At 37.4% G+C, this 16,942-nt stretch overlaps 1 protein-coding gene across 1 annotated transcript; it reads right to left on the bottom strand.

Annotated features, from left to right (window-relative positions):
• Nucleotides 1-249: 249 nt before the first annotated feature.
• LOC105212395 (uncharacterized) lies at nucleotides 250-3,206 on the bottom strand. The gene is made up of 3 exons (XM_011184337.3): nucleotides 3,001-3,206; nucleotides 926-1,690; nucleotides 250-863 (listed from the first exon to the last, which is right to left on the bottom strand). The coding sequence occupies exons 2-3, from the start codon at nucleotides 1,415-1,417 to the stop codon at nucleotides 501-503; spliced, it is 855 nt and encodes a 284-aa protein (XP_011182639.1). The 5' UTR covers nucleotides 1,418-1,690; nucleotides 3,001-3,206; the 3' UTR covers nucleotides 250-500.
• Nucleotides 3,207-16,942: the final 13,736 nt, after the last annotated feature.

Consider the following 16,942-nt stretch of genomic DNA (forward strand, 5'->3'; position numbering starts at 1 on the left):
TGAAAGGGTTAAACAGGGTGGATCATTTATATAAAGTTACTATATAACGAGGCAGCTTTTCCATCGAGCAAAAAAATAACGCTATTAGCATAGTGTGAATTGATTAATTGGATAAAGTTCGAGTTATCGAGAAGAAAGAATAATAATTTCTTTAGTAAATTCCGAACAAACTTTCAAACAGACAAACCAATAATTTGTGTTGCCGACTAATCTTTATGAGTATATGCGAAGTAACAACAATCAAGAATGTACTTTTTGAAACAACTTATGTTTTTATTTTCATTATGAGCTTATTTATAAATATAAATATTGATTTAAACTAAATAACTAAAGGCGAAAACTTAACACACATGTTCGACCGTCATAGTTCTGGATTTAAAATAACTAAGTATATAAATAAATAAAAAAGAATATTTAACTAGCTTTCGTCGTCAACATCTTTGGTCCAGCTGTCATTGCATTCTGTTATTGAACGCGTTCCACTCGTTTCACTAACTACTCTACACTGTCTTTGTATGCTCCTTGCCCGGTTTCCAGCCACTGTAAGCGAGATCCATGTCTCGACCCCAACCGGAATGGCCACCGGACGAGACAACAACTTCATGCGAATCCTTGCTATTACCACTAAGTAGTTTCTTAATGCCGATAATGGAGGCGAGCACCAGCGCCAGCTTGGAAACGATTAACGCTTTACCCGCCAGCATGGCCAGAGCACCATAGGCAATCGGTATGAATGTGCCGCCGAGTAACAATGGAATCATTATGTAAGCGCCACCACCGCCTTTTTTATCCTTTTTCTTACGACTTTCCGTTACAATTTCATTGTTTTCCGCTCTCGAACCTTGTATATTAGGAAATTTCACCTATTTGCGAAATTGAAATCAATAAGATTTTATTAAACAAGTGGGAAAATGCAATTAAGTACCTGCAAGGTAAAGTTCTGTAGAAAGTTTGAAAATTCTCGCGCAATCAGACTGTGTAGAATGTGTTCCCTAGCAGTAGCGCCACGTGGCAACTCCGCCTCCAGGTCCTTCTCATTTGTGAAACTCACTGAATTCGCTTGACCACCGTCGCCTCCATTATCATCAGTGCTTTTGACAAATCGCACGCCGTCTATTATATTGAGAACTTTTGAGGAGCGCAACACCCGCTGCAACCCCGTTAGTAGTTTCATCTTCAGACACACAGACGTATTGTCCTGCGCGCATTGCTTATATATTTTGTAGGCCTGTGAGAGGTCACCCCATATAGCAACGGAGCTACTCGCACCCGAGCTGGCCGATGATTTGTCATCTTTAGTCTGGCCCGCGGATAGCTGTTGCGCCGTCGAACCGGTGGCTGTGCGCGATGTCACATTTCGAAAGGTACACGAAAGGATCAGCAGCGATGACAGCACCCAAAAAGAGTGGCTTAGCATGGTTGTGTGTGTCTTTGGTCGGCCTGTTGAAAAACTTTGGAAATGCACATGGAAAATGCTTGAACTACTTTCATTCGTTGTATCCTTCTGTGTGATTGGAGTGTCCTTGTGGTTGCTTCGAAGTGTGAGTTGTTGTAATTTTGGATAATTTTTATGATTTAACTGCCATCAGAGCGGTGTGGCTCAAGAATTGCTACTGATATGCTCTACAGATTGTGAAACTGTTTTATACTCCACTTAAGGTTTCATGGTCCAAATTGCATCGTATCATGTCTGTGGAAAGAAAGAAAATTCGTGCAAAAATTTGGAGCTGTGAGATTGAAATGCTGCTAAGCTTTTGCATGAGTTGTTGGTGAAATGAAAAATCTTAGAAGCACAGAAATACACTACGAAAAATTTCTAACTTCAGTGATAAATTCTATATCTTGACTAGTTTTATACTTCACTGCAGTATCGTATTGTTGTGAAAGACACGAACGGGTTCTTGTTATCATATATTTTGTACGAGCAGTTCCAATACTAGCCGTACAACAACACTACGTGTAATTCAAAAATTATTAAATATTAAGCAAAAGTGATCGTTGATTTTTCCAGTGCATCAAGTGAACTGCATATGAGACGTCTGGCTGCCTGAAGTGTTCGGCAAATGCACATTTTTACCGTCATAATCTTCTTCCTCTGCTAATGTGTGCAATATTAGAAACTGCAGATCAACACGCACGCTTTGCCCATTACTCTTTATATTTTTTCGCTCAAGGTGTGTGTTGTTGCTGCTTTTATGGCATGTTTATATGGCTAATTACTCAAAATAATGCGCTGTTTAATTGCGATTGTTCGTATTTCACCACTGCAGTGCACTGGAGGAAAATTGTAAACGTTCTAATCTGTTGCACTTTCATGTCTGTCCGCATGTTGTGGCGGGAAAATGCAGCACGCGCCAAACCAAATATAACAGTAAAATACATCTAATTAATAATAACGTCTGAAAGTATGCCGTTTAGTAGCTAGTAAGAAATGGAAAAAATATATATGTATTAAAAAAATTATGCCAAATTCACTTTGATGATTGGCTTACTGAGTGCAACTAGGGGATTGTTAGTGGGTGCAACTCACACTAGAGCGCTGCGATTCAGACCGGAAATACTTATTAGAGTGGATCTTCGTATGAGCCGAACGCTGCGGCTTGCATTCAATGGCGCATTTATAGATTACTCCAATTCTTTTGGATACGCTCAATAGATTTTCCGTGTTTTCCTGCTTTTGGTCAGACAATTAGCCGCGTATGTGGCCATAATTATTTTCATTTATGTGGTACAATTTTCCTTTTATGGGATCGAAAGTACTTAGCGCATAGAAACCACAAATGAAATGAAATCTGATAAAAGCAACCGGGACGTGGCCTTGGTCACATCATAAAATGTCATAACTTTTAGTAAAGATGTTTTGTGAAAAATATTATAATTCGATTGTAATTTTGTGTATCAGCTTATGAGAATATTATTCGGTTATTGGCTTAACAGAAATATAATTAACCATAGCGAAACATATGTTTCTTACTAATCCATCTTTTGATAAATACATACCGCAATCTTCCATTAACATCCATTAATGCCATTTGCAAAAGAGCAACTGTTGATTTATTTTTAAGTAATGTCCCGATTATTATTATTTTATACAGCTGGATTTTTGTTGGTTTAGCTTATTAGAGGCCTTTATTTTGTTCTAGTTTTTGCTTTTGTCGTTTTTTAACATTCGCTAATTAAATCGATTTAAATATATCTTGTAATAAACGTATAATAGCAAAACTCATACAAATATCTGCGATAATAAAAAAAAGTCATATCAAAGTTGATATTTGTCATTTCCATTTAAGTGTTGAACACATAGACGACGACAAGCGACAAGCGACATCTGTCAAATATTAAAATATACGCGTTCTTATGGGCACTGCTTTTTAGACAACAGCACGACTTCGCGACAAAAGGGTTGAAGTCTTCGCTGTCGCCAAATTAGAAATGTGTCTATTTTACCAATTTATATATAATTTCTAATTGTTTATAAACAAATAAATTAAAAAAACCGAATTCATGTGGATAATAGTATTTGTCACAATAGAAGTTCATGTCTTGGCCTCAACAACATTTTAATACTTACCATTTTCGATTACAGGCGAACAGTACAAAGTCCAAAGGAAAAATAAAACAATTTTTGTTAATTAATTGTAAGCGACGAATTAGTACTTATTTTTCTTAATTAATTTTTTATAAATAATCCGAAATTATTTTATGTTAAAGAGAAGGAAATTTATTTAATAACTGTGAAAAGTCTTAATGTTTTTGTTTCGTGTGTTTGAAATGAAGGCGAAATACAGGTACGAATGAAAGATGCTTCTGTTATTACCTTTCATTGCTGCCAGCTATTTCTATTCATGCGCTTACTCATACATACAAGGACTGGTTTAATTGAATTTCATTTTATTTTTCTAAAGATTTCATATTTTGCTTTTACCTGCGCCTGAGTTCATGCTATGAACTTGTGTGAGAAGTAAATCAACATATCGATGATTCATATGATTCCATTGCATAGCTTCAGGCGTTTTTAATTATTCAGATAGCGAAGAACGTAAAATATAGAGAAGGCAGAGAACGTATAAAGTGCGTACAAAATACGTTCTCTTGTGTTACCTTGTACAGTACGAAAACATGTTGTAGTAATAATTAAAGGTACAGTATACTCTCGAAAAGTAAATTCTCAGAAAGTAAATAATCGCGGAAAAGTTAATCACCTTTGACATTACACATGGACCTCGAAAAAGTAAATTTTTTAATTGAACCTTAAATCTCCTCGAGAGTGAGTAGTATTTGACTAATATATAACAATAAAATATGGATGAAATGAATGAGGAATTTAGATTTAGCGTTTCCACGTAGACTTATACGAAGGCGTCTCAATGAATCACAGTCGGACGAATTAGTCGAAAACAACCAATGCTTGATGAAACAAAGGTGAACCAAATTGGATCCGATGGCAAACCATTTGCCCATCGTTCCAGGTGTCAGGCATATAACTTCAGTTAAGCCACAAAAACCGTTAAGCAAGGTGGTGTTGGCGTTTTGGTCTGGCGAGAATTATATTACAATAGAAAATTTTCGTACTTCAACATTCTCAAAAATATTTGGGACTACTCGCAATGGAATAGATGCCTGTGAATAGGATGTTTCTCTATGACAATTACGACATTTAGAAACAGAATGCTAAGAAAAAATTCAAAATTGTTTAAGAACTGTGGACTAGAAACATACGCAATTCACCAAAGTAGATTCCAGAATTTGGAGGAGAGCTTGCTCCGACGATGAAATTTTGGACACAGTACAAAGTACTAAAATTGTGAGTGCTTAAAAGCTGTACCATTTAAAACATCTCGAAAATTGTTTTATACTCCTTCTATTGGAAACTCAATAATTATTTAAAAAGTTTTTTTTTTTTTTTAATTTTGTACAAACATTACTTATTCCTCAATTTATGCGGTGCCAATGAAAAAATTAAATTTGTTTTCTGTTTGTATTAATAATAAATGTAATTTTATTACATCCTCAAAGTGTGATAAAGGGAAATGTGCTGCGAGATGTTTTAGCCATAAAACCAAAATTTCGAGGATATACAGTATCCGACAAAAGTATGCATACCGTGGCAATATTTCCTCGTAGTGTTCAGTGTGTGAATAGTTTGCATAGATATCGATAAATAAACTTGGTAAAGGCTAAATTTCATCAATTTAATCTCATGGAGGATGGGATCATGTGTAGAAGTTCACGCAAGTGAGGAAAGTTTTTGATTGTCATTCACTTGGGAGTGGCCAGAAACGATTCTTCTCCACATGGTTCAAGCAGCTCACGACTTCCGGTTTTAGACCAAGTATCCTCTGGGTAGCCAACAGACATCCGTTTGAAGGCGAGCTAAAGTGAGAAGGCGAAGCCCGCTTATGCGGTTGTGCGTAGGGCTTGGGACCCACCACATAAAAACGAAGTACCAATGAAAAATCTACGAAAGCCTCGGATGAGACACCCCCCTTTTGATGACGACCCCTGCAAACGTTTTAAGGATAATGATATAAGGGCATGCAAATGGAATGTCCGGACCCTTAATTGGGAAGGAGCCTCTGCCCAGCTGGTTGATGTCCTCATACGACTCAAGGCTGACATCACCGCCATCCAAGAAGTGCGATGGACGGGACAAGGACGGAAGAAGGTGGGTCCTTGTGACATCTACTACAGCGGCCATATAAAGGAGCGCAAATTTGGTGTTGGATTTGTGGTGGGAGAGAGACTCCGTCGCAGAGTCCTGGCATTCACCCCGGTGGATGAACGTCTTGCCACAATCCGCACCAAAGCGAGGTTCTTCAACGTATCGCAGATTTGCGCCCACGCCCTAACGGAAGAGAAGGACGATGTGACCAAAGATGCTTTCTATGAGCGCCTAGAACGCAGCTATGAGCGCTGCCCCCGCCACGATGTAAAAGTCGTGCTTGGCGATTTTAACGCCAGGGTGGGTAAAGAAGGTGTCTTTGGCACAACAGTCGGAAAATTCAGCCTCCATGACGAAACATCGCCAAACGGCCTGAGGCTGATCGACTTCGCTGGGGTCCGAAATATGGTCGTCTGTAGTACCAGATTCCAGCATAAGAAAATACATCAAGCTAATTGGCTGTCTCCTGATCGAAACACGTGGAACCAAATCGATCACGTTGTGATAGACGGCAGACATGTCTCCTGTGTTTTAGACGTGCGTACGCTCCGAGGACCAAATATAGACTCGGACCATTATCTGGTCGCAGCGAAGATACGCACCCGCCTCTGTGCAGCAAAGAATGCCCGTCAACAAACACAAGGAAGGTTCGACGTCGAAAAGCTGCAATCGCAATAGACAGCCACGAAATACTCTACTCGACTTGCACTCCTGCTCTCTGAGAGCACTCATCAGCATCTCGGTATAAGGGAACTGTGGAACGGCATCTCAAACTCACTGCTACGAAGAGCTTGAGAAGCTGGCAGACAGAGGGAATGCTCGAAAATTCTATGAAAAAATGAAGCGACTTAAAGAAGGTTTCAAGACCGGAGCATCCTCATGTAGAGACCAAGGTGGTAATCTGGTAACCGATGTCCAGGGCATACTGGGATTATGGAGGGAACACTTCTCCGGCCTGCTGAATGGCAGAGAGTACAACACCAGGAGATGGCGAATCCGATCCCCCAATCGATGACGATGGAACAGATGTTCCATTCCCCGACCATGAAGAAATTCGAATAGCAATTACCCGCTTGAAGAACAACAAAGCAGCGGGGGCCGATAGATTACCGGCAGAACTATTCAAATACGGCGGTGAAGAACTGATAAGGTGCATGCATCAGCTTCTTTGCAGAATATGGTCGGAAGAAAGCATGCCTGACGATTGGAATCTCAGTGTGCTCTGCCCAATCCATAAAAAGGGAGATCCCACAATCTGCGCCAATTACCGTGGGATCAGCCTCCTAAATATCGCATACAAGGTTCTATCGAGCGTACTGTGTGAAAGACTAAAGCCCACCGTCAACAAACTGATTGGACCTTATCAGTGTGGCTTTAGACCTGGAAAATCGACAACTGACCAGATATTCACCATGCGCCAAATTTTGGAGAAGACCCGTGAAAAGAGGATCGACACACACCACCTTTTTGTCGATTTTAAAGCTGCTTTCGACAGCACGAAAAGGAGTTGCCTTTACGCCGCGATGTCTGAATTTGGTATCCCCGCAAAACTAATACGGCTGTGTAAATTGACGTTGAGCAACACCAAAAGCTCCGTCATGATTGGGAAGGACCTCTCCGAGCCGTTCGATACCAGACGAGGTTTCAGACAAGGTGACTCACTATCGTGCGACTTCTTTAACCTGATGCTGGAAAAAATTATAAGAGCTGCAGAGCTAAACCGAGAAGGTACAATCTTCTACAAGAGTGTACAGCTCCTGGCGTACGCCGATGCTATTGATATCATCGGAATCAACAACCGCGCCGTTTGTTCTGCTTTTTCCCGCATGGATAAGGAGGCGAAGCGAATGGGTCTGGAGGTGAATGAGGACAAGACGAAATATCTCTTGTCATCAAACAAACAGTCGGCGCATTCGCGTCTTGGCTCCCACGTCGCTGTTGACAGTCATAACTTCGAGGTCGTAGATAATTTCGTATACCTGGGAACCAGCATCAACAACACGAACAATGTCAGCCTCGAAATCCAGCGCAGAATAACTCTTGCCAACAGGTGCTACTTTGGACTGAGTAGGCAATTGAACAGTAAAGTCCTCTCTCGACGAACCAAAATCAAGCTCTACAAGTCGCTTATCATTCCCGTCCTGCTTTACGACGCAGAAGCTTGGACGATGTCAACATCAGATGAGACGACACTAGGAGTTTTCGAGAGGAAAATTTTGCGCAAGATTTATGGTCCTCAGAACATTGGCAACGGCGAATACCGCAGACGATGGAACGATTAGCTGTACGAGTTATACGACGACATTGACATAGTTCAGCGAATAAAAAGACAGCGGCTACGCTGGCTAGGTCATGTTGTCCGAATGGACGAAAACACTCCAGCCCTGAAAGTGTTCGATGCAGTACCCGCCGGAGGAAGCCGAGGAAGGGGAAGGCCTCCACTCCGTTGGAGGGACCAGGTGGAGAGCGACCTGGTTACACTTAGGATCTCCAACTGGCGCCGAACTGCGAAGTAAGGTAAGACCACAATCCCACTCTTTTCAGTTTTTGATAAAAAATAAATAGGAAAATAGTGTACTATAGAGCGCACCAGGATCAGGCCGCCAAAGGGCAACATCAGCTCGCGAAGAGGCCAAAATAATCATAGAAATGAAGAAAGACCCCACCGTTTCAGCCCAATTTGTTCAGAAAACTTTCCGATCAATGTTTCTGAGCGAAAAAATCAGCGGAAAATCCGAGAAGATTGTTATTCCAGCCCCAACTTTTGTCGGGCACTGTATGCGAATTTGTTGAATTCTAATGATTTTATTATCAATGAACAAATGGCCTGCGCAGTGATAACAATAACACCAAAGTTTACTTTATAAGTTTATAATTAATTAGCAATACATCTTCACCAGTAATTTAGGGATCTTTAGCCAAGTTGCAGTATAAAATGATATTAAAAACTACGTTATTATTTTTGGTCAATCATCGCAAAAAATTATCAAGTACGAAAGAAAAATACCAAGCGCCAGAAACCACCAAACTAAGTGCAACAGAAAAGCAAAACCAACGAGTCATAAGCACACTCGTATGCAGGAAAGCACATAGCAATCGCCTAGACCATTAAGGCAAAGCGAATTGCAAATAGCGGTGCTCAAGTGCATCACGAGCAGCCAATACAAGTCAACGGCAACAAATTGTAGCAAATAACCTAAATATGGCAAACGGCTAATGAACTTGACGCCGCGTAAGCGACTGGCAACCATTCATTCATACGTTCATTCATATACCACAGCTGGCGCACCGGCTGACGCAACCAACCAAGCATAGTGCTCTTCTATTGGCCCAATTGTTCGGCGCGTAGCAGAAAAAGTGGAAGACAAAAGCCGCTAACGCTAAACGAAGTTGTCGTGAATTAGCAGCTGTTCGAGCTGTAATGCGCTTCAAAGCGCACAATTTGACACTTGATAACGGCATAAATGTCACGCCAACTAATGAAGGAGAAATTTATATGCAACGTTTCGGCTGATGCACCGCGCAACAACAACATCAACATCCAAGAAATCAACTTAAACATTCGTTACAACAGATCTGCCAGCGCTTCCGCTGCTCTTACCGTGGCTGTTGCTGCTCAATGAAAAAGAGAAAACCGCCGTCCGAGAAAAGCAAAATGAAAGATTCGTGCGGAAAAAGTGAAGTTCAGCGCATCGTCTTGGCGCGAAACTCTGATACCTTGCCGCGTCGCCTCGAAAGCTCCACTGGCGCTTGGTGTCTTCCACTGCGGCGCATTCACTATGCATGTCCCGAGCACATATTGGCTTTACTCGCCCCAATCCGAGCATGTTTTTGCTTGCTCTTCATTTACATACATATGTATGAGCGTTCCGGTATCGCATGTCAGACGTAAATATTGATATATCTTTGATATATGTATATGCACACACATACATGTGATATTTTAAGTAAGTACATGTATTAATATAAAATTTGAGTGGAGGGTGTCGGTTAGCAAGCATTCTGTAGTATCTTATATAGTGAGGACCCAAAATATAGCGTTGTGTGTGTATCCTAGTACTCATTACCGATATATAATCTAATTTGATATTTTTTGTAATAATTATCACCTTCGTTAAATATATTTTTTCCACATTTTGCAATTCGTTTGATCTTCGCCAATTGTTGTAAAGTGTAAATATGAAGGAATAATCAAAATTATGTTTATTCATCACAAAAGTAAATATTTATATACTTCAAATCTTCAGATTGAGTTTTATATTTCCCTAAGTAAGTAACATTGACGCTTTGTTTATGAAAAATAAAAAAGTTCCTTGTTTAAGCATTACTCAATAAATACGATTTGTTAAGCTTTAAGAAAATATATGAACAAACCTTTCCGGCTATGGATCCCAGCATTAGTGGCTCATCTATCTAAAATGGCATAAAATGTTTTGTTACCCGAGAGAGGTAACCACTTCCATTTCATATAACGAACGCACCAATTTCATATGTATGATTAATGAATAGCTTAGCTATTATATTGAAACATATCAAGAAAATCAAGTGAGAGTCATGTTTGCTTATTTCGGATGCCAGTAGTAATACTAAGATGCCTAAAGAGAATAGTAAAATAAATTCTTCAAAGTTTATAATCATTATTATCATACTAGTTGCTCCTATTTTGGATTCTCCCCTTGATAAATATATATGCACTTTTACATATGGTATATAATATCAAACGCCGAAAAACGCACAAGCGGCCAAGTGGTAGCGCCTACCGCCAAACATAAAAAAACCAAAAATTTGTTGGCAACAGTGAGTGTCTGCTGCTATGCTTTCCATAGCATAGCGAAACAAATGCAGAGCAACAACGTCAATGGCGCCGCAAGCAAGCTTTGACGACTCAGAACCAGTGAGCTTGTAAATATTAGCCAACGAAAAATTTCGCTTTTGATTTTGTTTTAGTTTCAATTTAGTACGAGTTTAACTGAAAACAGCTGTTGTAGTTGTTTTAGTGGGGTGCTGTGGCGACGCTGCTGTTTTGGCTTAATTCAACCACGAATTTCGGTTTTCTTCACCTCTTTATTGCTACCGCGCTTCACTTCTTTACTTTACACTGGTTTACTTTACATGAGTCTTGGCAGACCTAGTGCTGCAGACGATTTTGTTCTGCTGACACACTTTCCGCCTTGCTTATACGCACACAAACAACTGCATAGAGCTCGTTGCAGGCAGACAAAAAATTACTTTTGTTGTTGTAGCTGTTGTTATTCGTTACTTGCATGTTGCATGTCGTCATTTTCGCAGCAATGACAGTGAAATTATTCGAATTGCGTACAACCAAAGCAAGCGCCAACAACCAGCCAAACCAGGCAGCTTTAACAGTCATTAACTTGTACATGGATGCTCACGCTAAACCGCATCTGCCTGCATGCCTGCAAGTGTAGGTGCATGCATGCACCTATTTGGTTGTTGACACACACAATTTTCCACAAAGTAACTTTACTTTATTGTTTTAGTAGAGCATGTCACATTTTCTGTAAACATTTGATTATGCTCCAGAGCCCAAAGCCCCCACAGTTGTAACTAACGTTTTTCTCCTGCAGTTGCAATTAAAATAAATGTTTTTTCGCTTTTAACACAGTATAGTAAACAATGCATGCAGAGAACATGCACTTTACGAGGTTATAAACGCCGTCAATTGCACTTAAGTAGACCAACAGCGGCCCCCAGTATAATCAAGTTTGCTGCTTGAGTCCTTTGTCTTTATCATTTTATGAAGCCTGCCAGTTGAAAGGCGCAATAATACAATGGACGTTTAAGAGAGGTAATAAAAGCGTTGAATCGGTTATTACAGTCTTCTGAAAAACTTGTGCGGCAAATAAAAAGATTTCGTGGGAAAATGGGTATACTCGGGGATTCTGTGACTTTAGAGGCGGAATATAACTGTAATCAGTGCATAACAGTTATGCATGCAATTATTTACATATATTTTTGTATGTACAAAATATATTTTGGAAAGAAAGGAATATACATAAAGAGTGCTATGATATGAGAGAGAGGAGAAACTGGGTAAACTACGTATATATCTCCCCAAAAGGGTTATCTACCCGGCGATATGAAGAAGGACCAATGCATTTTTTGGTGTTAAGGGGGGGGGGGGGGGGGGGATAACAGGCCAAAAAAAAAAGCGTTTTTGAAGATTTTTTTTTGAGAAAACTACTGAATATTTTTGAATAGTTTTATAGTTTTATTATCATATTATTCAGTGACATTTCAAATATGTTTTACAAAAAATCAGTTTTACAAAATGTCGAAAATCAACGAAGTTGCAGCCACTTGAAGTAGGCACTCAACGGAATTCCGCACATTGCGGTGTCCCGGATATAAGATCGTAGAATCATCTCAAACACATGGGATAAAAAAAAATTAGTTCTTTAGAAGTATATCTCCCAGCCAACGGTGCCCTTTCAAAAGAAAAAAATTTGTTTCATTTTTTCAACGGTCGGTGAAGGTAAAAAGTACGTTTTTAGCCCTAAAAATGCGCCATTTTGTGACTGTAAAATCGAATAGAAGCAAAAAATAAATAAAATGGGACCGTTGGTTGGGAGTCAATTCTATGTTGCACAAGTGTGCAAAATTTCAATACGATCGGTGCATAACTTTTTGAGTTATCGTGGACACCGACTTCAGAAAAGGCGTTTCGAGAAAAACGCGTTCAAAGTTTTGGGATTCGTCAAAACTTTTCACATATTCGTGAGCACTTGGGCCGGTGGTGACTTCCATCTTTCTCCGAATGAGCTGAAATTTTGAGACAACATTCTTCAATAGTTGTACATTCGATTTAACAAATAAAAAAAAAATGATTTTTAAAAAAATTTTATACCCTAACCCCCCCCCCCCCCCCCCTTTAGCTCAAAATGCAATAGATCTGAGTGAATAAAAACGCTGTGGATCTAAGTCTATTAAAATTATTTTAAATTTCATATGGGCAATATTGACATTCTGAAGTTATCAAAGAAGGGTGTTGAACATATCGTCCATGATCCACTGATTCAAAGTGTTATAAATCAAATAAAATTATTTTGAATACATGATTCGAAATATTTTCTCATCTATCGTAATCTTCACATCTGCCCCTGGTGATTTTCTTGATCTCAGATCCCAATAAAATGGAGAATTTGAGGTATATGACCCAATGTAGTACAAGTTGGAGGATCTCCGTAGTCAGTGCATTGATTGTACTTTTGTTGAATAATAAATTAAAGTTCTGCAAAAAAAAGTGTTTTGTGCACGAATTTTTCTGCTTGTTTGTTGAAATTGTTTGTATTACTCATTCTCCTTCACGTTAAGCAAGACGAGGGGGATATTTACTTTTTGTAGTGTATATGATAAAACACATTCAGTATAATATTTAGGACGAAACTCATACGAAGTATTTATTCATATAGCTAAGATAGTTCTATGTTCAACTGCAGACTTGAACATTCTGATCTCCAGCCCCATGCTGGGAATATATAGCTTAATACATTTCTTTGCTAAAATTTCCACAATCCCTGAAGAATACAATTTTTAAGTTCTTTCTTATATGATGCAATTAGTGTTTAAGAGAAAGTAATGTATCTTAGCTACATATTAAGCATATTCGACAACAGAAGATACATAAAATATAGATATGCTGCAGTACTGAATTTAAAACCAAATTGGACTTGCAAATTTAGCACCAAATATTGATAACTAAGAATTAATCTAACATCCAAAAAAAAAACAACGGTTACTAAACCAAAGGAGACTCCTTAATCATGTTGATATTTTGCTAATTACAGAATTTAAATTGGACAACAAAAGAACACATTCAACATACTGCCAAACTTTTGTGTGTTCAGTGAACACGCACGTCCAAACCATTGTTGACTCGGTTGTAAAAAATAAAGGTTAAGTTTTTTAGATTTTTTTTTTTTTAAAGTATTAGAATTTTATGTCACCAAAGTATACAAACAGACTTTGTTTGCAAATGTAAATTGTCATTTGAGTGGAAACAAAATGAGTTGTAGACTTGTATGCGGAGTAAGCAATGAGAAATATTGAGAAGCATAAATTAAGTTGACCGATAAATAGCATAAGCGAGTAGACATTTTTGTGTTATAAAACCAAGCTTTTTTGCTTCCGCTGCTTGGAATATTTCAGCTTCAGCTGAAGTCGTCGGCATTGGGAGCGTGTTGTATGCTGACATAAATACCGACAGACTTCTTGTTCTTGCTAAATTGCTGTGCATCTTGTTTTACATATGCGTGACATTTTTGTTCTGTTATGGTGGTCGGATCTTTTCATGTTTTTGCTTGGTGTTGGTAGTGCCTGTTCGCTCCTAAAGTGCTTTTATTGTTAAATTCCTACATTTATGAGTTAATTTTGTACTGAGATATTGTTTTTATCTGTTTATCGGTGATTATGATATTGATATTCATTCCAATACTATTCTGCACGTACTGATGACCCATTTATTTTGATTTATTTCATAGTCGTTAAATAAAAGTATTTAACACCGAGAAGCTTTTTACCGAGTAAATTTATGAGAAACTATTAATACCGATTATAATTTAATTTAAATAAACATTTCTGTCTGCAGAAAACACTTTATGGGGAAACAGTCAATAGAATTCGTGGCTTTATATGATGATGTTGTAACTAAGCAGTATAACTGCAACAATATATACTATGTCATTAGTTCGAAATACTTTGTCATAATTAGCATCGAAGATCTTTTTGGGTAACGCAGTTGAAGCATTGCCGCCAGTCTCGCGACAGTCATTTGTTCTGAAGCCACTACTCATATTTCTTATGATAAGATTTAATACGAGTACTCCCCTAAGAAAGAAGGTATTAAATCTCCATCAGCTATTCGGAAGCCGCTAAGTGGAATAGCCATAACGAAAAATATTATAGTGTTGCATCAGAAATTGGAAAGAGAGAAATTAACATTCTGTTAATATTGAGCAAATGTGTCGTGTATTCTATATATGTATTATATATAAATTATATTAGATAAATATAGTATATGCTGCTTAAAAATACTTTAGCTCAAAATAAAATAGAGGATTTCACTGAAGGATAAAAGGAAAGAAAATATTAGAGAAAAAAATTGTTTTCGTTGAACCTAAAATGATACCTAACATTTTGTTATAAATTGATTTTTTTTTGCAAAAATACTTAATCTAATTTGAAAGATATATATGTATATTAATATGTGTTTCCACATGCATAATCTCGTATTAATATACTATGTTCATTTCTCATATTGTCCATGGTTTACTTTCACTCCCGTTTCGAAATCTTACATACGTAAACTTGTCTTTGTACAAATACATATTTATGTATATAGATATACATATATTCGTACAGCTGTACATTCAATATTTGTTTACTCATGGAATATTCATTAACAACCACCGGTAAGCAGGTGCTTCAGAGTTGCTCAACGTGATTTGGTTTGTTATTTTTTAGCAATCACAGCTACATCTGTATGTACATTTGTATAGTTGTGCATGATTGGCATTTATTTCCATTAGTCTTCATATTTCTATCCATAAATATTTTAATTAAATATCTCTGGGAATTGTGAAAAGTGAAATCACTGGCTTGCCAGCAAGTGAAGTCAAATAGTTGTCGCGGAGTTTTACACCGACATTTTTGCATTACAATGCCATCTTCATCGCTGGCTACATTGTCAACTGATTTAGCTTTACTATTTATTGTCGAAGTGAAATGGCATTCGGATAATTCATTAAAAACAGCGCAACTTTCGAATGATTTTCTTTCTCTATTTTTCTCGAGACAAAGGCTAGAAATTATGACACTCAAATATAGCTTAGCGCTAACTAGTCTTAATGCTTTGCTTTCATTTTGATTTGTATCTATGCGGTGTATACTATATTTACATAAACTCTTAAACTTGTTTGTTTGCTTAGCCAAATTTCACCACAAACTTTGGAATTTTAATTACATTTTCAATGCTGCTCAAGAAATTCCAACACTTTCATTAGATGAAAGTTTGATATTTACAGCGCCGTTGCTCATTTATATTGACATATACACACACATATAAAGATATGCAGAGAAATTACGCAACTCCATGGATTCATATGAATCTCTTTGCTTTGGTCACTACAGATATACCGTACTGAGCTTGTAAACTTTCACAATTTCACATGACTAAAGGTTAATTATCAATATTTTAAAACAATTTTGTTGTTATAATCACGCATATTGTTTGTATTGGCCATAATAATCGGTGAAAGTGTTTAAAATATGATAATTGCTCATACAGTTTCTTGCTGAATATGTGCTGAAATCGCTACAATATCCGCAGATGGCTTTGTAAATGATAGAGGTCAGTTTATTTTCACTTGGAATGCTCAGACGGTAGAGATTCGGAAGCCAATCAAATCCACAAATGATATATAACTGCTCAGAGGTATTACGCTATACACTAATTTTCAGCAAGTATTTATCTAAGCTTTGTACTTCCTTACAAATTTCAGTTAATGAACTTTTCTAAAATAATTTAAAATTGAGTTCTTGAGCTATTTTAAAATCACTATTTTACTCAGTTCTGTAATCCACTCTCGTACCGTTATGCTCAACTCAATGAGCTCAAATGTAAGCGCTCTAACTACTCTCAAAATGCTACAGTTATTATCCACTCAATGTTCTGATCAAATTAGTGTGATTAAAAATATTTGTTTTAATTTTTAATTTTTTTTTGGAATTTTTTATTCATATTTGAATGGAATGCATGCATGACAACGTGACATTATAACATAAATACAAATACTAATTGTACAGTTTTCTTTCTATAATATTATGTTTAGTTAATTTTTTTTTTTTTGAGATTTTAGTGTGTGCTCTTGACATATTTACGAATACATCAGTTATTCTTTGTTGGTTTATAGCATTTTAACATTTACAGTTTCATTTACATTTCACTTGAAAAGGACTACTTCATTTATCTCTTTATATATATGTATATATGTTAATATATATTTAAGTATATGTAGATTCATTTTAAATACAAATTAGACTCATTTAAATAGATACGAATCGAATCAATAAATACTTAAATTACTAACATTATATTTATTGTGTAACTTGTGGATATTTATTAGTGCCCATTCGTTGTAAATGAGCACATAATGAAGTAGTGTTTAGTAACTCACTCAAAAGCTGAGCGAAAGAGATAGAAGTACAAAAAGTGTATGAAAGAGAAAGAGTATGAGAAAATGCAATATTTAGTAGTGAGAG

The sequence above is a fragment of the Zeugodacus cucurbitae genome, chromosome 2 (assembly GCF_028554725.1).
Source record: "Zeugodacus cucurbitae isolate PBARC_wt_2022May chromosome 2, idZeuCucr1.2, whole genome shotgun sequence".
In the NCBI taxonomy this organism is placed as follows: Eukaryota; Metazoa; Arthropoda; class Insecta; order Diptera; family Tephritidae; genus Zeugodacus; species Zeugodacus cucurbitae.